Genomic DNA, 26,136 nt, shown 5'->3' with positions numbered 1-26,136 from the left:
CTATCATTGGTCATTAGTACTATGATAATAATCTAATAGTAGTATCTTGGTGTTGCTTATCAATTTATTCGTAAATGTATACAAACAATGATCTTTTGGATGCAAAATAAAAGTTTTTTCTGAAAAAGTCCCCAAAATGTTCAGGTTAAGAAAATGTACTGTAAAAATATTTGGTTTTTAGGGCCTTTGTGTATTTATTTGCTTGACTGAAGTACACATCATTCTAAAAGTTAAAGCAGTAAATTCTATCAATTATTTTATAAAGATATCTAAAGAGTACAAAAAATATCCCTTAAATTGGAAGCTTTTTTTTAAAAAAAAGGAGTGACAGTTTAAGCGTGGTACAGTATCAGTGTCAGGTGCCTGGGTTTCAGAATCAGACTGCCTGATTTACAATCCCAGCTCTCACACTTTCTATCTGAGCAAGTTAGTCACTTTTTGCCTGTTTCCCCATCTGGTAGATGAGGATTGAAAACAATGCCTACTTGATAGTGTTAGTATAAGTGGTAAAAAAGTAAGTAAGATACTTATAACAGTACCTGGAGTATACTAGTACTTCTACTTGATAGTGTTAGTAGTATAAGTGGTAAAAAAGTAAGTAAGATACTTATAACAGTACCTGGAGTATACTAGTACTCAGTAGCTATTATAACTTATTTTTACTAAATTGTTAAAATCTAGTTTCTAGACCATGCCACATATGAACTACACTTCTATGATGTTAAATTATATTAGAATTCTTGAGAGTTTGTGGGACTATACAAATAAGTTGAAAGAAACACTAACCTTACCTGTGTATTTACTAATTGAAAAACAAAAAAAATTTAAATTTTCAAAAGAAATTTATTCCTTTGGACATTTTTTGGAGCCAATTGGAAAAGTCATTATTAAAAGGAGAATAATATTTGGTATTTCTTAAAGTAAATCAATCGCTGTCCATTTTCATTAACTTCTCTATGGACTATCTTCAAAACAGAGAATGTTATTGAAATTAAATTACAGTAGGAATGTTTGGTTTTCATTTCAGTGTATGCTGGAAAAAGTTGGAAATTGGAATTTTGATATCTTTCTATTTGATAGACTAACAAATGGTAAGTGAAGAATTTGACCTATTCAAGTTAATGTAGTCTCTAGATCACTGCATTGATGGTACAGCCACTGGTGGGTTGTTGCTTTCATTGACCTAGGTTATGAGCCCTCTGCTGGCAGAGTGAGCAATGTTTTGTACCTTTTTTAGTGACTTTTCTAAAAGCTTAGAGAATCAGTCTCATAATTTTGTGTTTTGATTGTTACCGTTAGCAGTAATCAAAAGTCATTATCATGATCATGACTTGGCTGATTGGCAATCAGTGCTGCCGTTATTAATAACCCAAAGTGAACATTATTATCTCATTATGTTCTGATTTTTCTTTTTTGGCTTCTTTTAGATTGTGGCCATTTACAATGACACCTTCTGATATTATATTCCTGTTTTGATAACCCCAGATGCATAGTGGATTCAGTATCTTTTGAGAGGCAGCCTCTCTTGTAGCATTGTGGTTCTCAGGGTTTTCTTTCTCTGTACACTTGAGAGATGTGGCATGTGATGATCAGCAGCAATGGTTCCCTCTGGCACTGCTTGCCCTTGGTGGGATGCGAAGAGCTTGTAGCTTCTTTAAGAGGGCTTATTAGAATCTACGGAGAGTATGAATGATTTAAGGAAAAAAAAAAATGCCCTCAACTGATTCTGATCTGCTTACCACCTCCTGAGTTTAGTTTTGCTTGGGGGGGGGGGGGGGTTTTTCGGTTTTTTTTGGGGGGGGGGTTTTTTTTTTCCAATGGTTCCCTCTGGCACTGCTTGCCCTTGGTGGGATGCGAAGAGCTTGTAGCTTCTTTAAGAGGGCTTATTAGAATCTACGGAGAGTATGAATGATTTAAGGAAAAAAAAAAATGCCCTCAAGTGATTCTGATCTGCTTACCACCTCCTGAGTTTAGTTTTGCTTGGGGGGGGGGGGCATTTTCAGTTTTGTTTGGGGGGAAGGTTTCTTTATTCTCCTTGGGAATAGGAGCAAGATTCCCTTTGGGAATCACTTTTATTTAGGGTGAAATTTTCGGCCTAATTCATGGTGGTACATGTAGTTCAACTAGTTTTTGCGCATTTTGTCTCAATACCTTTAAAAATGAAGGAGAGTAGAAAGTACATTGAGAAGAAGTCATTGAGAAGAAGTCAGTTCTGAATGTTTAGAATGATGAAATAAATGTGTGGTTCTGCTGTACTTTGAAATCATCTTCTTTTTCTTATTTCACTTTGGAATGAAGCTTTTTTCATGAAGAAGCAAAATATGTAAAATGGACAAACAAATACAACTTTTATCTTGATGACCAATGTGGCTCTTTTAGTATCACTACATTACTCCCTCTAAGCTGCATGGCAGTGCTTAGCAAAAATACCTTCTAATTGTCTATGCACTGTTGACAGAAGATACATTAGACTGATCCTAGGCAAAATTGTGAAGACAGTGAAGTTTGCCTGTGCCAGCAAAGCTACCCTCTTACTTCCCTGCCTTTCTGTTCTTTTCCTGTTCTCTTTCTCTTCCATCTTTCCTTGCCCTTTGGTGTTTGGAGTTTAAGTGTTCTGTGCCTCTCCTTGCCCCCACCTTGGCCCATTGACACAGGAAAGGCTAATATCATTTACAAAGTGGCCGTCCCCTTGGCATTCTCCTTTTTGAAAGTACAGGTCAGGAAATACCAGGTGGTCCACCTTCTTCTAAATCTGGGAAACCCCTCTTTCCTAACTCAACAAAATATCACTTTAGGTATCTCAAGATAAATGTAGATGAAACAATGCTACCCTGTCACCCTCAAGGTTTAGCTTTAGATGAACTCCAACAGCTCATAGCCTATTATTAGTCTACTGGGATGCTTGTCACTCATTGGAATGGTTGATTGTTCTTCTCTAAGTTTTATTTTTAAAAGGTATCTACCCTGCTATTCAGGGGGCTTGGTGATGAAAGTGAAGTGATCTTGACAGTGTGTAGCATGGATAGCAGTAATGACCACCAGTCTACTTAGTTAACTGAGCACTCTGCCTTTCCATTCATTGCCTCACCCCTGGAACTGAGTCTTTGGAGAGGGTGGTTGAAAGGTTTCTTCTTAGGCTTGATTGCAGGTAATTAGGGGTTAGTAGAAGCCATCCATGTTTAGCTACCCACCTTTGATTTTACAGGTGGCGATATATACTTCAGCTAACCACAGCTACCTGAAAGTTGTAAGAATTCTCTACTTGAAGAGAGATTATTGGGGAGCAATGGGCAGAAGACAATTACTTGCATTATGTAATTAGAACAGATTTCCTTTCAAAACTGCTTAGCCCGAAATGAATTTTGGAAGATATATTTCCATGGTATCCAAGTGTACAGTTTTCTCTTCTTGCTTATTGATCCAGTACTTTCTTATATTTCTTACTCTGGTATTTCCCAGATGATAGTGGGGGGAAGACAAGGAAGAGTAAAGAGATAAAACTCAGTGCTTCATGCCAAGACAGAAGTCCCCCAGCTTGTCTGATCCAAGAAGGAAATTAGTTATTGTCTGGTAGGATGCATTTGATGTTCCTTTTACAGGGATGAGAGTTAGATAGCAAGATATGACTTGTTATCCCTGAAAGCTGCCTGGTTTATGAGGACACTAGTCCCCAGGCCTGTGTTGTGGTGATAGCCTAATCCTGCCAGCTCCCATCCAGGATTACTTTCTGAAAACTATTGAGCACCACTACACATTAGGCAGTCCTATCCTTTGGTATATTTTAATGAGGGTAACTTTTTTTGTAAATATATTTTTCTTTTCCAAGAAAGTGTTTATTTCCATTTCCATTAAAAAAAAAAGTTGTGTGCCTGTTTTCTGTTTAACACAACTAAGCATCTCATTTTGAAGTGTTTCATTGACTTGTGTTCTTATTCACTTGTATTAAAATACTCAGTTGGTGTCTTGTGAACTGAAAGAGAAAATAATGTTGCATGCAGTTTTCCAATTTGATATGGGCAGTACAATTTAATAGACTGGTTTTTGTCAGATTCCTTTAACGTTTTTAGTTGGGGTGGGGGAATGGGCAGTACATGTGTCCCTTACTGTAGTTTGCCTGAATTCCAGAAGAGGGTATTTTCCCATTAGATGGTAGCTTTCTTAAAACTTATTCTAGACCCTAGAAATTAATAATTTGTTTTGTTAGGTTTGGAAAATAGTTTGGGGAGAACCCTATGATAACCTAAATATACATATACATTCTAAAATATCTGTGTATACACTGGTAGAGGGGATGTTAGGAGAAGAGGTTAAGTGCAGCCGTATTTTAGGTGCTTTGGAAAGTTGAATGTCTTTTTAAAAAATTAATCTATTTGAAAATGCTAATTTTTCAGTTCTGTGGTTGTGGAAAACTGAAACAACAAAAATTCATTTTTTCTTAGAGTAAAACAAAGATGTTACATTTAAAGAAGTTCATAACTGGTAAAATTAGACGCAAATTTTAGATAGACAAAAAGTAGGAATTAGTGCTCTCCATATTGGAAATTTTATATTGGAAATTTTTGTTTGAAAGCACAATGTAATCATTTTAGCTGTATTTCCTACTAATGTAATATCTTTTCTTTCTTTTTAGGAAATAGTCTAGTAAGCTTAACCTTTCATTTATTTAGTCTTCATGGATTAATTGAGTACTTCCATTTAGATATGATGAAACTTCGTAGATTTTTAGGTAAGTGATTCTAAATTTAACAGTAAAAATATTTATATAAGAACTTGTTTAAATTTTGCTAGTTATTGCTCTATAACAAATAGTCCAAAATTAGTGGCTTAAAACACACATTTATTTAGCTGTGCATCTGTGGGGCTATAGAATGCTTCTTCTGGCCTGTCTGAGCTAGTTTGTGTACCTGCAGTGAGCAACAGGTGAGCTGCACGTGAGCTTAGCAGGGCTTGGCTGGGACCTCAGCTGAGACCCTGCTCCTGACCCAGGTTGGCTCTACATGGTCTCCTATAGAATTAAAAGGAGACAGAGGAGTTTGGTACCATAATAGATTAAAAATAGAAAAGAAAGAATTATTATTTTACTGTAAGCTGATCTTGTTTGAACAGCAGTGGCAGATTGCCGAGAGAGCTGATGTGTATAGGCCTCTGGAGCCCCAGGCTCAGAACTGGCCCATTTTCGCGTCTGCAGAGTGCTGTCAGCCAAAGCAAATCAGACTGGAGAATGAACCTGTGCCTCTCAATGGAAAAGCTGCAAAGTTTCAGAGCCACAGATACAGGGACTTGTGAAGAACTGGGATGATTTTGCAATCAGTCTTTTAGATCGGCCACAACTTGTTGACAAAGATGACATAATTTCTTTACTTTTCTAAATTTTTGAAGGCTAAAACTTTAAAAGATCAGGTGTATTGCCCTTAGGTGTCTTTTTTTTTCAGATCCCTGAAATCTCTTGACAGTAGACTTTAAAGATTATTCTGAATATGTTTAAATGTGCAGAGTATTTACATGATACTGATCTGCTAGGAAAAAATTTACAGTATTTCACCACGTAAAGAAATATTTTAGAAAAAATTAAGCAGTATGAGAATTCTTTCTTATCCTTTTTTTTTAAAAGCAAGAAAATAACATTTTCTTTCCTCTTAAGTACCAAAGTAAGATACATTTATTACCTAGGACTTTTGAGAAACTTTTTAATGCATATTTATTTATAAGTAGTATGCCTGTAACACTGTACTAATATATAAATTATGAAATATAAAAATAGATATTAACAAGGGTGTTTAAAAAGGCTATCATAAAGGACAGGATCAAACTACATGCAGAATTCTAGTGCTCTTTCCCACGCTAGTGGGTTATATTTCCCCCCGCTTAGGGCAGGCTCACATTCCTTAGAGACCACTGGATTAGTGTGATGCCATTGGGGCCATAGTTCAGGATTGATGGTGGGGCATGACTCCCCTAATCCTAATCTGCTGCTCTTCCATGGTAGCACAACAGGCACTGAGCTAGAAGGCAGGATTAACAAAAGCCCTCCCCTAGTACTGAAAACCTAATTCCAGATCCAAAACCGTGATGCACACATTGTGTCATTTTCATAAAGCCCAGTGTTTGTACTATTTTAGCTTCATAAAGATTTTTGCTAGCTTTTGTGTACTGCTGAATTTCTAGTACCTAGAACAGTACCTGGCAGTAAATATTTGTTGAGTGAATTGTACTGTTTTTATCAAACTGAGAAACTTTTAAAATTAAAACAAGTCAGAAGAGCTTGGCTCCATGATAGATTCATAGTTTAAAACAGAAAAAGAAAAAAAAAATTATTTTACAATTTTGACATGAATATGTTCTTATTGAAACTTGGCTCCATGATAGATTCATAGTTTAAAACAGAAAAAGGGGGCCGGCCCGGTGGCGCACTGCTACAGTGCGCCGCTTGGGAAGTGTGGCGGCGCTCCCGCCGAGGGTTCGGATCCCACATACAGACCGGTTCCCGCTCACTGGCTGAGCGAGGTGCAGGGAGCAACACCGAGGGTTGCGATCCCGTTGCCGGTCCCGGGCCGGTACGGGCACGACACTAAGGGTTGCGATCCGTTGCCGGTCATGAAAAAAGACAAAAAGGAAAAAAAAAAAAAAAACAGAAAAAGAAAAAAAAAATTATTTTACAATTTTGACATGAATATGTTCTTATTGAAAAAATTTTCAAACAAGTTAGGAGTCAGGTTGGTATTGATTCTTTGGGTATATGTGTTAGTTGTGAGGTGATTATCATCTCTCTGAATTTGGAAAATTTTAGCTGATAGCTACATGAAGCGTGTGAATGGTTAATTCATAATTATCACAGTTTCGTACTTGTACATATGTCCCATTTTCAGTAAAATTGGGGTCTTCTTTCTTTGATGCAGTTATGATTCAAGAAGATTACCACAGTCAAAATCCCTACCACAATGCAGTCCATGCTGCAGACGTTACTCAGGCCATGCACTGTTACTTAAAAGAACCTAAGGTAAGGGGTTCATTTACATAAGGTGAAGATCGTAAGAAAATTCCTTGTGATTTACTTTCAAATACTTTTCCTTACATTAGTGACTTTACTCAAAATCAGAAGCTTCCTTCGTAAGAATGAGATCTAGCTCGATCAAATTGCTAAATGTGGCTATATTTGTAAATTCAGCAACCAGAGTTGGGGTGATTGTTGAGAGAGAGGCTGGAGAAGTCCAAGCAAGGCCCCGATCACTTGAAACCTTGAACAATGTGTGACAACGTTTGGCATTTACGCTGAGTTCCACATGAGCAGCATGAGGGCAGGGACAGCCTCAGTCTGGCTCAGAAAATGAATGGGGAGCTACAGAATGGAAGCAGGATACTTAGAAAATTATCCTGGCTGTAGTGTGAGAATGAATCGGACAAGACCCTAAGCATGAATGCCTGCCAGGAGCTATTTCAGTGCTCCATGACAGAGATCAGGGTGGCTTGGGGAGGGAGAGAAGTGGATGGTTTGTAAGATCTCTTGGGAATTAGAATGAACAGGGTGTGGTGTTTGAATGTGTCTGGGGGAAAGAAATGGAGGAGTCGATGAAGACTGGTTTGGGCAGTTCAGTGGAAGGTGGAAGTCTTCAGTGAGAGGAGGAGTGGAGAAAGAGGAGCGAGTGTGGGGGTTGGGCTGGTGGGGATGAAGCGTTCCAGTCCGGATGTGCGGAGTGAGATGTATTTGTGCAGCATCCAAATGGAGAAGTCTAGTAGAGAGTTGGATAAGAGTCTGAAGTATAGGAGAGAAGTCAGAGCTGAGATGCACATCTGTTTGCCCGTGCATGTTTCCTCTCCCTGGAGCTTCTGCCTGCTACCTACCTCTAGCTGGGTGGCTGCCTACCTCTAGACCTCCTCTGGGCTCTTCCTTCTGGCTGGATGTCAGGAGTGAGGCAGCTGGCTAAACCAGTCCCTGCCGGTTGGTGCTGACTTGAGACCTCCGTCAGTCTTCTGATTTTTAAAGGAATTGTGGAATATGTGAAAAGGCCTGAGTTATTTTAGTATATGTATCATTTTTTTAAGTCAACTTGATTGTCATATAACTTAAATGCAGTAATAAAATAAATAACTTTTGTGTGTATAATTTTAACAAAAGTATACTCCCAAGTGCCCCAATTTTTAGTTAAATTTTTTAAAAACTTGGGGCCAAGACTGAAACCTCTGTTTGAGAATCTTGTGGGAGAAACTGTAAGTAACCAACATACAATACAGTCTTGTAAATGGAATGAGGGAGATGAGTCTGTGGGGTGCAGAGGAGGCCTAACTCGTCAGTGAAGGCTTTTCCCACTGGCCACACCCAACCGGAGCAGCCAGGGGCAAGGAAACAGGTAATGCCAGGCAAGAAGTGTGGGAGGCCTGTGACAAAAATGAATACAAATGTGATTTTAAACACTTTTTGCCTATGTATCTTCTAAATATTTTTCATCATTAACATACTCAGTGAATTCTAGCCAAAGCTTCAATTAAGGATACAGATCAAACCACTAAGCCTTAAGATGCAAGCAGCTCTCTTTTTCCTTATTATAGTTATCATATAGAAACAGAGTCAAAGTTTTTGAAGTGAATTGTAAAAAATTGGAAACTTTAAGTTTGTATCACTTTTATTTCCTCGGCCTTCACATAGCATCCCATTATTGAGCGTTGTCATTAACTTAGTACACATTCATTGAGCATCTGTTACATGCCAGACACTGTCCTGGTGCTAGGAATGTAGTGGTGAACAAGGCGGGAAAGGCCCCTGGCTTCGTGAAGCCTACATCCTAATAGGGGAGGCAATCATTAAACAAACAGATAAATAGAATTTTGATCTGTACTGCAGTAATCACTGCTATGAAGAAACCAAAATAGAGTAATGTGCTGGAGAGTGACTGGGTGGATGGCAAGAGTTTGCAACTTTAGGTAGAGTAGTCAGAAACCACTTAAGGTGAAAGTGCATAACTGAGGAGTCAGCTATAGAAAAATCCAGGTGTAGAGGGAGTAGTAAGTAGAAAGGCTTCAATATATATACTTGTATTTAGTGAGAAATTTGTTTTCAATTTTTATACCTTATGATTTATATTAAGAGCTAATTCTTGGACTCTTCTGTAAATGAAAACAAGAAATATTCCAAGCCCAAGAAAATACTGAGAACTTAGAGAACAGATCCTTCTCTCTGTATATGCATCATCTTTAACTTTAATATCTATTTTTTTGGGCCGTCTGTATATGCATCATCTTTAACTTTAATATCTATTTTTTTGTGTCCTCAAAGCTGAATTTGTATAGATTATAAAGCATTTTGTTCCAGTTAAGCCTGATATTTTCTTGATTTATTGACAGTAATAACATTTATAGTTGTCAGCTGGGGAGGTTGTGATTTTTCCATTTCCTATTTTAATGTTTGTTCTCATGTTTACATTTGAGTTTAAATTAATGAATAACTGTATTTAAACTAGGCCCGGATAAAAATTATACTTATACATGTTCCAGAGATAAGCAAACCTACTGAACCTTTAAACCTTGTTTACTTGTCCCTGAAAGTTGAAATGAGAGCTTGGCCCCCACGTCCCTCTCGAGGCCAGCAAGACTGATGATGGTTGAGTTTCTTTTCTTGTGGATGTACCTTTATTCATGTACCAAGTATATGCCTAGCGACATGCTAGTTGCTGATGACAAAAACTGTGTATAAGAAGTAAATTTTGACCTCTGGAATCTCAGTCATGGAACATACTGGAACCTAATGTGGAAACCATAAGAATGTCAGCCCCCCCAGGGCAGGAATTTTTGTCTGTCCATTCATTAATGTATACACCTGTCTCTTAGAATAGTGCTGGCACGTTGTTAGGTGCTCAGTAAACATGAGTTGTGTTAGCAAATGGATGTTGCAGTATGGTCTTTATAATTGAGTAGGTTCACTTTAACTGTATTAGTTCTCTGTTTTTAGACCTCTAGATTGTGCCTGATTTTAATGTTACAGCTAATGCTACAAATACCTCCCTGTGCTTTTCCTTTTTGTATGTGGGAGGTTCTTTTCTTAATAAGTTTCAGGACTGACATAATATATCCAGAATCTGTATATTTTATCTCACTAAATTAGTCTCTTTATGATAGTACCAATTTATTTTTACCCTCAAAAAGAGAGTATCTCAGTTACCTTCTTTCTGCTATTAGATATATATTTTTGATTTGGCAATTTAGCAGGGAAAAAACTCTCACTTTAATTTACTTGTTTGGGTCAATTTTGAGCTTAGATTTTTTTTTTTCTTGTATTTCCTCTTTAGGGAAATGTGTGTCTAGGTCTTTGTCATTTCCTACAAAATATTTTCCCTAGTTTGCATTTTTTTTTTTTTTTTAAAAAGATGACCGGTAAGGGGATCTCAACCCTTGGCTTGGTGTTGTCAGCACCACGCTCAGCCAGTGAGCAAACCGGCCATCCCTATATAGGATCCGAACCCGTGGCCTTGGTGTTATCAGCACCGCACTCTACCGAGTGAGCCACGGGCCAGCCCTCCTAGTTTGCATTTTAATTTCAGTTATTAGTTATTTTTTCACATTTTGCTACATCACAGCTGCTAAAATTATTCTGAAATTGATTAAAGTCTTGTATTAAATGAATTAGACACTTGTAATAACCATTACAGTGGGAAATCAGCATAATGATAGCAAACAATGAAAACAAGTTTTTTGTTGAACACAGGGAAGCTCACTATTTAATAGTTTTTGGTTTTATTGAAAAAGGCCCTGATAACTTTGCAGATGCAATTGCAGTCCAACCTCCACAGATGTTAAATGACTTGCAGTTTCTTCTTCACACAACTCTTCTTTATTGCTGGGTTTTACTAGATATAACCACAGGATGGAAATAACATTTGTCTTTTTTAAAATCCACTTTAAAAAGTTGTATTAATGTCATTGAATTCCTCGTCTTTGTTTTAATACTCATGAAGATTTATTTTTACAAGGAGAAATGTTACATTTTTATAGAGTCAAATTTTTCTTTTTTTGTATTTGTGTTTTCAGACTTACTTTTCTTTCTACAAATTTTTAAAAATTTAGTTGCTTCTCATGTTTCTGTTTTTAATGGTTAACTCTTTAACCTACCTGAGATTGTTTGATGTCATATGTAGTCATACATTCGTTTTTCTAATAAGTCTAATTATGGATTATTGTATTCTCCCAGGATGGTATGTGTCTATTCTTCTGCCACTTTCATTCTGTTTTAGTTATCACAAGAATATAAAACTTTTACATATTGCTTAATAAATTACATGTTCATAAAATATACACACCCATGCCCATTCATTTATATGTCAAGGAAGAGAAGTTGCTTTATATGCAGTATGCTCCATTTTGCATGCCTTCTGTTAATCTTGATTAGTAAGCAGTGCTTTAAAAAATCTTTATTTTTAAGATGCTTTTGCATGTCCTACAAAAATAAATAATACACATTCTCTGTCTTTAGATAGTTTACAGTTTTCCAGGAGATTCAAGCTCTCAGACAGTGATTTTTCTGACTGAGATGAACTTACCACAGGGTTGTAGAAAAAGATGATCCATTCTGGCATAGAAAGAAAATAATAAAAGTTTAATCTATATTTTTTAATCTCATATTTTTAAAACTTTCAATTTTCATCTTTGTTTTACAATATGCTATATATGTAGTTCAGTATATAATATTACAGATTATAATCTGTAAGTAAATATACCTGTATTGATGGTGTATGCTCAAAATTTTTCAGTTAGGGCAAAAGATCATAAAAATTTAGGGAGCCACTGTTGTCCTCTTTTACATCTAAAGAAAAGCATGCTCTGATGAGTGTTATTGTGACAAGACGTGTGAAGTGCTGTAGAACACAGATCAGTCCTTGCTGGGGCAGGGGCTGGAAGCAGAGAACAAGGAGGGTGGGTCAGTGGAGTTGGAACTTAAAAGATAAGTACAAGTTTGCCAGAAAATGAGGGGTGATTTATGAAAAGCAGATGATACATTCAGGGTGGTAGTTTTTTATCACTGAAAATTTCAGTCAGCTAATAATAAACTTTTATTTATTGTGATTATTTTATTATGTCAAATAAGTTTGGAAATGATTATTGAGAGTAAAATTATAACTGCTAGTTTACAAGATTGTGTTTTCTGACATGAATACATTGTGTCCATTGTTCTGAATGTATTTATCTATTGGGAAAGGCTTTTATTAGACTTCTGCTCACATGGCTACTCAACAATGTCCTTAAACATTAGGACTACAGGAATAACCTTTCATTTTAAATCATATTTTTTAAATCCAATAATCAATTTGTTGATAAACACTTCCCAAGTTATAGGTCTTCTGTTTGGCAATGGCTGCAATAAAAACAATATGCATACCTGTGTTTGTCATTTTCAAGCCATTATTTCTCAAAAAGAATGGTTATGCTTTAGCTACCATTTTAATTAAGTTTGTTAAAAATGAAACAGTCTAAGGATGAGCTCTGTAAACTCCGTGTGGGCAGGGATTCTGTCAGTCATGCCTACGCCAGTGTCATGATGAGGCCAGCACCTGGCAGGCGCTTGGTGGCATTAACGAACAGTCCACCTATAAAAACAACAGGAGTGGGGAGGAGACTGTCAACACTACCCTTGGCTGCTAATTCAAAACTATTATAATAGTGTTGAGTTTGTTTCATAAATGTTTATGATTAATTGTTCTTTGTCACACTTTAGCTTGCCAATTCTGTAACTCCTTGGGATATCTTGCTGAGCTTAATTGCAGCTGCCACTCATGATCTGGATCATCCAGGTGTTAATCAACCTTTCCTTATTAAAACTAACCATTACTTGGCAACTTTATACAAGGTCAGTGCAATTTTATCATCAAAATAGAACATTTTTGCATTCTAGAAAATGTTTCATGTTTCGAAGAAATGAGGAATGAAAACAAATTCTCAATCAATATTAGAATTTCAACCAGATTAATATTACTAACAAATAATTCTTTACATTCTGAAAGAAACTTAACTATTAAATAACTCAGAAACGTACTTTTTTCTAGAATACCTCAGTACTAGAAAATCACCACTGGAGATCCGCGGTGGGCTTATTGAGAGAATCTGGTTTATTCTCACATATGCCATTAGAAAGCAGGTAGGTTGGATTAAGACAAATTTAATTTGTTATCAACTATGGAAATTAAGTTGGCAAAGTATTTTACAAAGTTTTGAAAATTGTTGTTATGTTCAGTTGTTCCACAGTTTTCGTTAAATTTAATGGATAAATATCTTTTTTTTAAAGTTTGAATTAAAATTTTAATAATTTAAACCTGTTCTACAGTACTTAGTAATAATTTAGTGAATATTTATTTTTATGAAAGACCATCCCATGGATTTGAATACACTCCAAATACACAGTGGCTCAGTCATGGTTACTACTTACTTACATACATAGGTATTACATATTTTCACTTTATACTCTGAATAAAACCTTAAGGTCTAGGTATAAAGGTAAATTTGATGGAAAGTAAACAGTCTGTATAATAAATAGATTCGTTAAAATCTGTCAGGGAGTTTTCAAAATTGATAAAGAAAGTAAAGAGTGTGTTTTATATGTTCAATAGCGTAGTCCTGGAGTCACTTCTGGAGCTACAGGAGAAAATAATAGAGAAAGAACAACAGAAAATAGTTTTCAAAATTGATAAAGAAAGTAAAGAGTGTGTTTTATATGTTCAATAGCATAGTCCTGGAGTCACTTCTGGAGCTACAGGAGAAAATAATAGAGAAAGAACAACAGAAAATACTAATATTTTATAAAAAAAATATTTAATGTTAAGCAGCCCATTTAAGAGCCTAATAAAAAGCGTTTATGTAAATAAACCCAAGATGATGGAAGAGGTTAACAAAAACCTCACATCACTGCCTCAATGTGGTCCACAAACAAAAGCTTTTGCTACTAATGCTGCACTGAGGGAAGATGCCCTCAGAAAACCAAGGAAGTGGATGGAAACCATCCAAGTCAAGCAAAATGGTGAGATGCGAAAATACGTTTGGGTATTAAAATTTACATATTACTCACTGTTCTATCCTTTCCCTTTCTTAATTTAAAACAACTGTATAAAAAATGAGTGTTTCTTGTAACAACCATAAGAAAAAAGCTGGACTTTATTTTTTATTTTTAAAAATCTTTATTCATTGATACCATTTGGAGTATGACAATATTTCTTGTAAGTAAAATCATTTCTTGCTGCAGTACAAATATAAAAACAGCTTAAACCATACAGTGTTTGTATATAGAAATTATGGGTTTTTTTTTTATTAAGGCGGATTAAAATGTTTGCCTCATTATTCCCTTTTAATCATGTTTTGTATTTGATGATTAACACTGTTGAATTCTCAGATTTAATGAAAATAAAAACTAAAATAAGGAATACTACTTAATAGCATTCTTTTAGTTTTTCTTCATTTAGAATTTTATTTAATATTCTTTTATGTTTTCTTCATTTAGGGTTTTCATTTGTGAGGCTTTTAATCTTTACTGCTTTTTACTGATCATTATACAAAGATAGCATTTGCTACAGCCCATTAAAACAACAGGCAGGAATTTTTTTTAAAAGTGCATTTCTCTTGTTGTTTGACTGGAGGCAGTTTTTAAAATGATATAGTGTATTTGCTATTTGTACTAACAGGTTACATTTTTCCTTCCAGAGAATTTGGATATTCGTATACAGATGACTGATTGGTTCTTGAGTTTAACCCTGAAAATACAGTTGAATCTATCTTTTATTAAATTGTTTAGTGGAATGTCATCAGACATCTTAGTCAGAATGTCTGTAGGAGTCAGTTGAATGGGCTTTTATTCTCTCCATTTGAATCTTCTGCCTTTCAGATCTTAGAAACTAAAAAAGAAACCAAAGTTATTTACCCTCACCACAAGAGTTTTCCAGCAAAGAATTTTCTCAAACAACATACCAATGTTTATCGATTTTTTTTTAAGCAAATAATTCCACCTTGGCTGGCAAAATTAATGCACTCCTTTTAAAATGTTTGCATATTGGCATTTTTCTACAAACTCTCTTGGTTTCAGTTTTGATTATTTTAATGGTTTTTTGATGCATTTTTTTAAATTCTTTTTTTTGTGATAAATTTTAAGTTGAATGGCAGTTAGAATATCTTAGGGCTGTATAAAGCTTTTCAAGTATTAAGGTTAAGAAAAAATATCAAGAAGTAATTATTTAATAGAAAGCCTAACATTTTCTCTTTATATTTCTCCAATTCCAGGCAACAAATGGAGACTCAGATAGGTGCTTTGATACTAGCCACAGACATCAGTCGTCAGAATGAATATCTGTCATTATTTAGGTCCCATTTGGATAGAGGTGACTTATGCCTAGAAGACACCAGACATAGGCATTTGGTTTTACAGGTAAAATGGGGCTTGGAAAGATTCTATTTCTAGGGTAAATCATGTGAGTATTAGAATAAAAATGAAATATTCTAGTATAGTTTTTCAGATTGGTTAAATCCTGAGGGAAAGGTGAGGTGTTTCCTTCAATTAGTACACACGGTTTCCTGAAGGAGATCACTGGTGGATCTGCTACCTGTGAAGGCACCATTGCTTTAGTAGTTTTCATACTCAAGATTTCTGATGAAAACAATTTCTGCAAGATTTAGGATGTAAATCAACAAACAGCGTTTTGTTCTAATAAATTCTCACATATAAAAAATGGGAGAGAGAAATGAATTATTTATTTATAGCTTATTTGTTTATATTTTATGGTTCATCCAGTCCTTGTGCTTGGCTCCTTGGTATTAGCAAGCATGTATAATTAGATTAGCAGTCTTACAGCCTCTTCATCAGCATTTCTGCAAAAAGCAATGGGTAGAGCCAATAACATCATAAAATTAATATAAAAGACAATGAATATTTGTTGCAATATGTATTCTCTTTTTTTAAAGTGTTCTTTTTTCCACTATTAGAGTATTATTTAAACTTAGTACAATTCAGATTTTACTTTTTTTTCTTAGAACAATTTTAATATTTTGTTTGCTAGATGGCTTTGAAATGTGCTGATATTTGTAACCCATGTCGGACCTGGGAATTAAGCAAGCAGTGGAGTGAAAAAGTAACAGAGGAATTCTTTCATCAAGGCAAGTTACAATATTGCAAATAATCTATTCAGTTTATTTGTTAGCATCATAAGAACAAATAAAAACTCAACCACTTATGAGTTTAGCAGTAAGGTGCTTGATATTTTTAGTGACAATTCACAGTAGATGTACATATAATCAATAATGTACGAACTAAGCATCTGTTTTGAAAATTAGTAGACCACATGTATATATGCATTTATGAATATACATAGATCAGGCTGGAAATTTTACTGTACAGAAAGATTTCCATGCACTTGCTTCATTCTTGTCTTGTCAGAGGGCATGGCCGTATGAATATGTAAGACATTGTCTTGTGATTTAAAGCCAGAATCCAAGCGCCTTCATTGAACATACCTTCCTTTAAAAAATCTAAGTTGTAAATTAAAATGCTGACAGAATTACAGTCTTGGGGTACCAGCTAGTAAATATTTTCTACTTCCTTCACTTAAATAAAGATATCAGATTGGTAGTCTTTTCTATGAGTGAATAATTTAAAAATTTAAAAAAGAACTAATCAAGACACTGTCCTCTCATGAGGATTAAGTCTGTTTTTCCTAAAGAATTTACAGGTATGGGGCCGGCCCGGTGGCGCACTGCTACGGTGCACCGCTTGGGAGCACGGCGGCACTCCCGCCAAGGGTTCGGATCCCACATACAGACCGGTTCCCGCTCACTGGCTGAGTGAGGTGCGGGTGCAACACTGAGGGTTGCGATCCCGTTGCCGGTCCGGTCCGGTACGGGTGCGACACTGAGGGTTGTGATCCGTTGCCGGACACGAAAAGAGACAAAAAGGAAAAAAGGAAAAAAAAAAAAGAATTTACAGGTATGATGAAGGCTTTAATTATACATTTAACCAATAGGCTGGTCCGGTACGGGTGCTACACTGAGGGTTGTGATCCGTTGCCGGACACGAAAAGAGACAAAAAGGAAAAAAGGAAAAAAAAAAAAAGAATTTACAGGTATGATGAAGGCTTTAATTATACATTTAACCAATAGGCTCTCCAGTTAGCTCAATTGGTTAGAGCACAGTGTTATAACACCAAAGTCAAGGATTTGGATCCCTGTACCAACCAGCCTCAAAAGAAAAAAAAAAGAATATATATATATTTAACCAATGGATGCATTCCATATTATTAATTCTGTCTCTTTTTTTAATTTATAGGTGATATAGAAAAAAAGTATCGTTTGGGTGTGAGTCCACTTTGTGATCGTCAGACTGAATCTATTGCCAACATACAGATTGGTAACTATACATATTTAGATTTAGCTAGTTAGAAATGCCACTTATTTTAATTTTGTCAAGAAGAGAAAGATATTTAAAATATGGGAATAATTCAAAAAGTTCTTTGAAAGATTTGTATTACCTTTTAATTCTATTTTTCCATAAAATGTTTGAATTACCCTCATATAAAATATTAAAATTATGTTCATTTCTGTTTTTAAAAATAACTTAAGAAATTTTGTCCGTGTTTTCCTTTATTATGGCTCTTATAATTTACTTTCATTTGATCATAGGTCATAAAAGTCAAAATCTTGCAGAGCAGGCAATAGCTTTTGTTTCTTTTCTAAAACTAAATACATTATTTGCAAAATTATTTGTGTTTGCAATACATTACACATGGAGCTTCTTTTTGCTTAGTTCTGGGACTGCCATTTTAAAATGAAAAGGTGACCCACTGAGCATATCATAATATGAAAACTAGTTTTCACTACTGCTTCCTTTTCTGACTCTTTTATCACTGCCTATTGATTCAGTCTAACTCTAGGAGGACACAATTCAAGCTTCAGTGAGTTTTGGGGGAACATAATTCAATCCACTACAATACTGTTAAAGAAAGACCATAATATAGGGTCAGAAATTCAGAAACGTAATCCTTACATTTTAATGGTAAAGGATCCTCACATGGAAGAAAGTTGGTAGCGACTGATTTAACTGCAGAGGGATAGGTAGAGAAGACGAAGAAGAATGTGGCCCAGACCTGTAGGAGTGTGCAGGGATGCTGAATCTCCAAGAGCCCTCAGGCTGGCTGGGAATGCTGAAGTTAGCAGAAGCGATGTTTTTCTTTTGGGAGGATAGTGAGACTGTTAAGAAATAGATCTTTTTTCTTTTGATTATCAAGTAGAATAATCTTCAGATGAAAAAGAATAGATAAAAAATGGGCAAAAGAGAATTGAATTGAAGATAGGTCAATGGGTAGTAAATTCACTGTAGCTATTTTAAATAAATGTCTTTTTGCCTGAGTAAACTACTCCCTTGTTTAATAAGAGAACTTGCAAGTGAGGTTTAAAAAGTTGTACTTTTACAAGCATCCCTTAAACTGTTCATATCAAACTATAGATCTTGTCAGTGTTGGACATATCTAGAATGGGTTGTCAGAGGGATAGGGATAAGATAAATGATGATAGTTGACGTCTACTGACTCCCCACAACACCCATTTTTCAAATAGTTGGCCTAGTTTACACAGTTAACAGGTGTTGCCATTGGACTTCAAATCCAGGTCTTTCTGACATCAAATCCTGGCCTCTTAACTACTACAATAAGCAGTGATTACTACTCCCCATAGGGCCAGTAAGTACAAGTCATGTTTATTTAATTTCCTTTGATGGGAATACTAGTTTTGTTGAACAAGAAGATATGTATTGGATAAGAGGAAGGCATTTGACTAGGCATCCTGTGAAATCTGTGAAGATAAGGTACAGGCATGTGGGGCTAGTACAATTAGGTAGATTAACAAATGGTTGAACAGCTATGCTCAAGGTACTAATTAATAGTTCTGCCCTCCTAGAGGCTGTGTCCTTGGCCCCAGTCTATTCATATTTATCGGGTACTTAAGACCTAAAAGGATTTTTTTTTCCTTTTTGTCTTTTTTCGTGTCCAGCAATGGATCGCAACCCTCAGTGTTGCACCCGTACCAGACCGGGACCGGCAACGGGATCACAACCCTTGGTGTTGCGCCCGCACCTCGCTCAGCCAGTGAGCGGGAACCGGTCTGTATGTGGGATCCGAACCCTCAGCGGGAGCGCCGCCGCGCTCCCAAGCAGCGCACTGTAGCAGTGCGCCTCCGGGCCGGCCTGACCTAAAAGGATTTTAGGTTAACATACAGCCTGAAGTGATAGCTGATTTGTTGGATGTTAGAGGCAGGATCCCCAAAGATCTCAACCAGCTAGGACAATGGAAGGAATCAAGGAAGATGAATCCTCTAAGACCTGTGACGATAAGTGTATTGCTAGAGGACTATGCCAAGTGTATGGCTAGGCAATTCATAACTAAAGCCAAAATGTTTCATTATTTTAGTTACACTAAGTTTCCATTTGTATTGTCAGGGCTAGGGCTCAGACCCTTCAAACCCATTGTACAGACTGGGTCACCAGCCCCCTCACATGGATGTCCATGCTAGGTAGTTGGGAAAGATCGTGGGAGCCGTTGGCAGACGACACAAGCTCAGTTCTCAGCAGTAGCAGCAGCAGCAGCAGCAGTGGCCTCTTTTGGCATCGGCAACAACAGCCTCCAGCAGCAGTAGCAGCCTCCCCGTGGCCCCACCAGGGGCCTCCCGGGGGCAGGGGTGTGTGTATGCGGTGGATCAGAGCATCCTTTTTTATACTTAAGTCCATAACCCAGGACACCTGGGTGCACATGCGCAATTACATTAATAGCCAAGGAACACCTGGGCACACGTGCATATTTACCTCAAATGCTCAGCAAGATTCTGAACATCTGAGGGGCCCTGACCATTTTCCTGAATTTTCCCTACGATAGGATTCTGCATTTGGGCACAGAATTCAGCTGCTCATGACTTAACCATGACACAGGAAAGATGGGGCTTGGGGCGGGTGGCTTAACGTGGCCCAGGATTGTGGGGCTGGCTGCCGAAAAGCTGCTGTGTCCTTTAACTGCAGCAATGATATTTTTCTGTTATTTCTTTCTCCTCACCCAAACCTAAGCTTCTTGAGGGCAGGGATCTGGTCTTATCCACTGCTATATCTCCAGCCACCCTAGAACAGTGCCTGGCACATAGTAGGTTCTCACTCTGTTAATAGGTGCGGAGAGAATGGATCATTGAAAAAAAGCCTTATTGTAGATATCATAATTACTCTTTCAGATCCCTTAATTATATACACTCAGAAAAAATTCAACCATCAGACCATATATGACTTTCCTAATTAAAAGTGCATGTTATTTGCTTTATTTCAGTGAGATTTTTATGTTGGCTAAATGGAACCTTTATGTTGTCTGTGGTTTACATGGTCTTTTGCTACAAATGAAGACTTGGATGTGAAGGAAATTTAAAAACTGTTACAAAAGCAATGATAGAATTTGAATGTATATTTTCCCTGTCCTTAATAGATCAAAATTTTAGTAAGGTATGATTTGTTCCCCATATATATTTGATTGATAAGCTTTTTTCTAGGAGGCTTCTTTTGACTCTTTATAAGATACAGTGTAGTATTACATCAGATATAAGGTACAGTGGTGTGCTAACAATGCAAACAGTCCTGAAGTTACTCATTTCCTTTTCTGTCTGTGAATAAAGGGAGATCTGTTATATGCGTTGTCTATTAAATAGGACTCTGGTCCATGTTTGGTGTTTACCTTGACAATTTTTTTTTTAACTAATCTCCCCTGTTATTTTTAGACTGATTGATTCTTGTTATAAGTTTCGACTTTATACATTCTGAGTTAAATACAATGACCAATTGTAATCGTGACCAGGTATGCAGATCTCTATCCCTGAGGGGTAAAGCAGTAAACCACCTCCAGCTCCACTTCAATTCAGGCCTCATCACCACATTCCTGCAAGAGACCCCCCTCTCAGCCTACAGCCTCACATGGGAACTGTCCCTTCAATTGTGTTATGCCCTGGTATCACCTCCAGCTCCACTTCAATTCAGGCCTCATCACCACATTCCTGCAAGAGACCCCCTCTCAGCCTACAGCCTCACATGGGAACTGTCCCTTCAATTGTGTTATGCCCTGGTATCCTCAGAAAGTTGATACATTTGCTTAAGTAGAAGGATGTGGTTGTGTAGCTGAGAGGAAGTCAGAAAAGATTTGATATGTCAGTTCACCTTTAACATTCCATTGAGTTACTTAAGAAATTGATTCTTCAGAGAAAATATGTAAATTATATGCACACACTAGAATCTTTTGAAAACTAAGACTTAGGTAATATTGGAATAGGACTTAAGGTTAACACTGTATAGATGGTGTACAGATAAAGATTCAAAACATGTTAGTAACTTTTTTCTCTTATTTTTTTTCAAGGTTTTATGACTTACTTAGTGGAGCCTTTATTTACAGAATGGGCCAGGTTTTCAAATACAAGACTATCCCAGACAATGCTCGGACATGTGGGGCTGAACAAAGCCAGCTGGAAGGGACTGCAGCGAGAACAGTCCAGCAGTGAGGACGCTAACACTGCGTTTGAGTTGAACTCACAGTTATTACCTCAGGAAAATCGATCATCATAAGACCCTCAGAACCAGTGGAACAGACTGCCTCCTGGAGGTTACTAGAAATGTGAAATGGGGTCTTGAGGTGAGAGAACTTACTCTTGACTGCCAAGGTTTCCAAGTGAATGATGCCAGCATTATTTATTTCCAAGACTTCCTCTGTTGGATCATTTGAACCCACTTTTTAATTATAAGACCTGAACACATAGCAATATGCATTTGGCTTTTGTGTGAAACCTTGAATATGCAAAGCCCAGCAGGAGACAGTCGGAAAGGAGTTACAAAGGAAGTTTTGAGGTGTGCCACGTGTTTTTCAAAGCATTTATTCTTCAAACCATGAAACTTGAACTGAATCTTTCAGCAGCAATCTCTTGGAATTTAACCAGTCCGATGCAACAGTGTGTATCTGTACCTTCCACTAAGTTCTCCCTGAGAAAACGGAAATGTGAAGTGCCCAGCCTCTGCTGCCTCTGGCAAGACTTAGTGTTTACAAATCATCTCGGAAAATATTGGTTCTAAATTGCCTGGGAGCATGATTGTGAAGGAACCACTGAAAAATTTAAAGATCAAAACTTAGACTGCAGCTCTATCCCCCTGGTTTGCCTTTTTCCTTCTTTGGATGCCACCAAAGTCTCCCATTTGCTGTAGTTTTATTTTGTGCACTGGAAGCAGCGTTTATCATAGAGTTCCGCCAAGCTTTAGCTCCAGTGCTGTTGGGCAATGCAATTATTTTTTAACTATTAGTTTTTAATTTGGGGTGGGAGGGGAAGAATACCACCAGTGTCCTAGCTGTGTTATGATTCTGCAGTGAAGACATTGCATGTTGTTTTCACTCTGTACACTTACCTGGACATGCAAGAAAAAGGTGGAATGTTTAAAACACCATAATCAGCTCAGGGTATTTGCCAATCTGAAATAAAGTGGGATGGGGAAGTGTGTCCTTCAGATCAAGGGTACTAAAGTCCCTTTCGCTGCAGTGAGTGAGAGGTATGTTTCGTGTGAATGTATGGATGTGTGCGTGCATGTTTGTGCATGTATGACTGTGCATGTGTTATGTTTATCCATGTGGGAAGGATTTGAAATGTAAGCTTTTATTTATTATTTTAGAATGTGACATAATGAGCAGCCACACTTGGGGGAGGGGAAGGAAGGTAGGTTAGCTGTAACAGATTGCTCCAGTTGCCTTAACTATGCACAAAGCTAAGTGACCAAACTTCTTGTTTTGATTTGGAAAAAGTGCATTGTTTTCTTGTCCCTCCCTTTGATGAAACGTTACCCTTTGATGGGCCTTTTGATGTGAACAGATGTTTTCTAGGACAAAATTTAAGGACTAATTTTAAACTTAAAACATTCCACTTTTGTAATTTGTTTCAAATTGTTTTATGTACAGTAAGCACAACTGTAATCTAGTTTTAAGAGAAACTGGTGCTTTCTTTTAGTTCACTTGTATTTCCCTTGTTACTGTAAAAGACTGTTTATTAATTATGTTTACAGTTTGTTGCAACAGCCATTTTTGGGGAGAAAGCTTGAGTGTAAAGCCATTTGTAAAAGGCTTTGCCATACTCACTTTAATATGTGCCTGTTGCTGTTAATTTTTGATGAATAAAAACCTATCTTTTCACATTTTTATCTTCGATATTTACCATACAACTCAATCCTTTGAAAATTGCAATGCTAAATTACTAGGACATCAAAGTTAACTTCTTGGCTCTTGCATTCACTTGTCAGATGTGTATTGTCACGGCTGTGGGTAGCACCATCCTATGGGGTTATCTACTCTTACCTGCCTGCACCTTACCAGTGAGCAAGCTGAAGACCATTTACATAGTATGTTCAGAGTCCTAATATAGGGTAGCGGGTCAGCTTTGAGCCAGGCCTCTTGACTCCACAGCCTCTTGTTCCCACACTTAGCAACTGCATAAGACATCAGCATGTCTTGCAAGAACTAAAATACTAGTTGTATTTATTTCTATTATTGGCCTTTTTAAAGTAAAGTAGCAAGAAATGGCTACTTAATTCTTGATTGATATCAATGTAAAAAGGTGCCACTGGGCCTCTGGTATCTTCCTAGGTCCAACTTCCTAGAGGGGATATAGTGCAAATTTTAAAATAAAACATACTGTCATTTCTATAGAATGATGTCTGATAGAAATAAAGCAAGCCACAAAAGTAATTTTCAATTTTCTAGTACGTTACAAAAAGGAGATGGAATTATTTTTAATAACATTTTATTTCAATATATCTAAAATATTTTATCATTTCAATGGGTAGTCAATATAAAAAACAATTATTGAGATGTTTTACATTCTTTCTTTTTGAGTACTAAGTCCTTGAAATTCTGTGTATATTTTATACTTACAGCACATCTTAGTTTGGACTAGTCACATTTTAGGTGCCCAATATCCACATATGGCTAGTGTCTACTGTATTGGATAATGTAGATCCAGAGGTCTGAGGGTCACAGAGTTAAATGTTACCTGCGGAAGGTCAACTGGCCACTCATATAAGGTGGTATCACCTTGGCAAATTTGATGTGTTCAGAGTCTGATAAAGATCCTTACAAGTTCACTGACCCAGTTTGTCAGCACATAGTAGAACTATCTCATGGCAAACTCCCATTACCCAAGCTCACAGTAACTGATATTTTTAAAAAATAGTATCAATATTTTAATTTACAATGAGAAATATAACTATCAATCGTTTTCTCCCTTTAGGCAAATCTTCTTGGGAAGCCAAATTATGATCAGCCGGTTGCTTGGTGAGCATGGATTCTGAGCAAGGGAAACAAGTTGCCTCATGCATCCATCTCCCTATGGGGATACACCTGCTGATATTCATGTTTGTGGACCAGGGTATCCCCTAGCCCTGGACGATGCTAGAGATTTCTCTGCCAGTCGTTGCTCCTCCACATCGGCTTCTGATTGGCACATCCATTAGACACGTCATCGCCTTCACCCGTGCTTCAGATGAGCCTCCCTAGGCTCCACTCTGCCTCTGAGTGATTGCTTACTTCTGCTCTGATCCATTATGTTTGTCTTACAGTTTAATACTCAGTGGACTATCTTCTCATTTACACATTCTCAGGGGACACCTTGGTGTTGCTCCCATTTCCTGCCTACACATATGAGGGTTCTTCAAAAAGTTCATGGAAAGATATGTATTCTCTTTTATTTTTCCACTAACTCTTTGCAGTATCGTCAGACAAAAAACCTCACTGAAAAGTTATTTTGTTGTGTATATGTGGGAATCACCTTCCACAGCCCTGGTTCTCAAATAAGACCCATATTCCTTGAGCATTGATTTTTCTAGAAAAATCTGAGGAAATGGTTAAGTATTTAGAAGATCACAGTTTTTAAAAAGTAATTATGGAACAATGAAAATTCACATGAATTTTCAAGATAAAACAGACTTCAAAAAATTGTTGAGCATGGAGCAGCCCTTTGGGTCTCTGGGCCCAACACTTGGGGGGGCGTCCCTGCTCTAGGGGTAAAGGTCCTTGGAGAGAAAATTTTGACAAGTCCTAGGTTAATGAAAAAAGAAAAAACTATGGTTCCTGGTCAATATTTGTACTCAGCTGTAAATGTGATGGTTTATAATGATCCTCTTTGTATAAAAGAAGTAAAAATTATATTTTATGTCCTTTGCAAACCTGGAAAATATATTTGTACCTGAGGTACAGATTAGAGGTGCTAGTAATTCCTTGAAGATTCTGAAAATGGTCTCTTTTTCCAAAATGCTTTCTTGGCTTTTAAGCTTTCTAATCTCTTAAAACTTTAAACCTTTCACATCAGAGATTTCCAATGAATTCAAGCATGTATAAATATTTAATGTATACATATTGTTTAAATCCCTTCCCAATCAGTATCTCCTGATTGAGAAAATACACAATGACCAATAGCTAACATGAATTCAGTATTGCTTTTGAAGAAATGTGCATATTAATCACCGTAGCATCAGCATACATTGAAACATAGTAATAGAGGTAGGTGTAAGATTTGCTCTGCAGCCATTACTTGCTCAGGACCTGCAGATGACTTGTGCAATTTGGAAGGCTTCCAAGGGTCCACGGTCGCAGGGAGGATGACCACTACTTGGAGGTGAGCTGATGGAGGGCACACAGCGGACCTTCTCCATCTTCCTGGTTCCTGTGCTCAGCAGAAAGTTGGCATAAATTGGGCCATCAGTAAACACTTGTTGAACAAACTCATTTGAAATTAATGTATTCCCTTTTTAGCTATCAGTATATGACTAAGAGAAATTATATTGAAACTCATCTGTGGTGAAGTCATGTAGTAAACAATATCTGAGTTCCTGATGTGTGCGGAGCATGGCACTGGATGTAATAAAAAGGGTATTAAAAATTACAAACCATGGTCTCTGTTCTCAAAATGTTTGGGTGACAGAACAATGTGTGCAAACTGTTTCTCATATAGTATGGCAGGTTTCCATATTTTATTGGGGGTTGTTTAGGAGAAACAGTGGTTTAGCTCAGTTAATGAAGATGACACCATTTCTAGTAAGTAATCCTTGTGTTTTTTCATTGTTAACATCTATGATTGATAAAATCA

General features: G+C 36.9%; 1 protein-coding gene across 1 annotated transcript in view; it reads left to right on the top strand.

Moving 5' to 3' along the window:
* Positions 1-25,941, top strand: part of PDE7A (phosphodiesterase 7A) — a 108,430-nt gene extending 82,489 nt beyond the window's left edge. Inside the window, exons 5-14 of the mRNA XM_008586977.1 lie at positions 1,028-1,091; positions 4,631-4,726; positions 6,897-6,997; positions 12,698-12,829; positions 13,026-13,117; positions 15,244-15,388; positions 16,017-16,113; positions 17,279-17,359; positions 21,381-21,653; positions 24,283-25,941. Coding sequence (XP_008585199.1) covers positions 1,028-1,091; positions 4,631-4,726; positions 6,897-6,997; positions 12,698-12,829; positions 13,026-13,117; positions 15,244-15,388; positions 16,017-16,113; positions 17,279-17,359; positions 21,381-21,586 — 1,014 coding nt within the window. The 3' untranslated portion in view covers positions 21,587-21,653; positions 24,283-25,941. The remainder of the gene's footprint in view (positions 1-1,027; positions 1,092-4,630; positions 4,727-6,896; positions 6,998-12,697; positions 12,830-13,025; positions 13,118-15,243; positions 15,389-16,016; positions 16,114-17,278; positions 17,360-21,380; positions 21,654-24,282) is intronic.
* Positions 25,942-26,136: the final 195 nt, after the last annotated feature.

Source organism: Galeopterus variegatus, unplaced genomic scaffold (genome assembly GCF_000696425.1).
Source record: "Galeopterus variegatus unplaced genomic scaffold, G_variegatus-3.0.2 Scaffold4194, whole genome shotgun sequence".
In the NCBI taxonomy this organism is placed as follows: domain Eukaryota; kingdom Metazoa; phylum Chordata; class Mammalia; order Dermoptera; family Cynocephalidae; genus Galeopterus; species Galeopterus variegatus.
The sequence above is the reverse complement of the archived record's forward strand: the minus strand, read 5'-3'. Positions and strand labels throughout refer to the sequence as shown.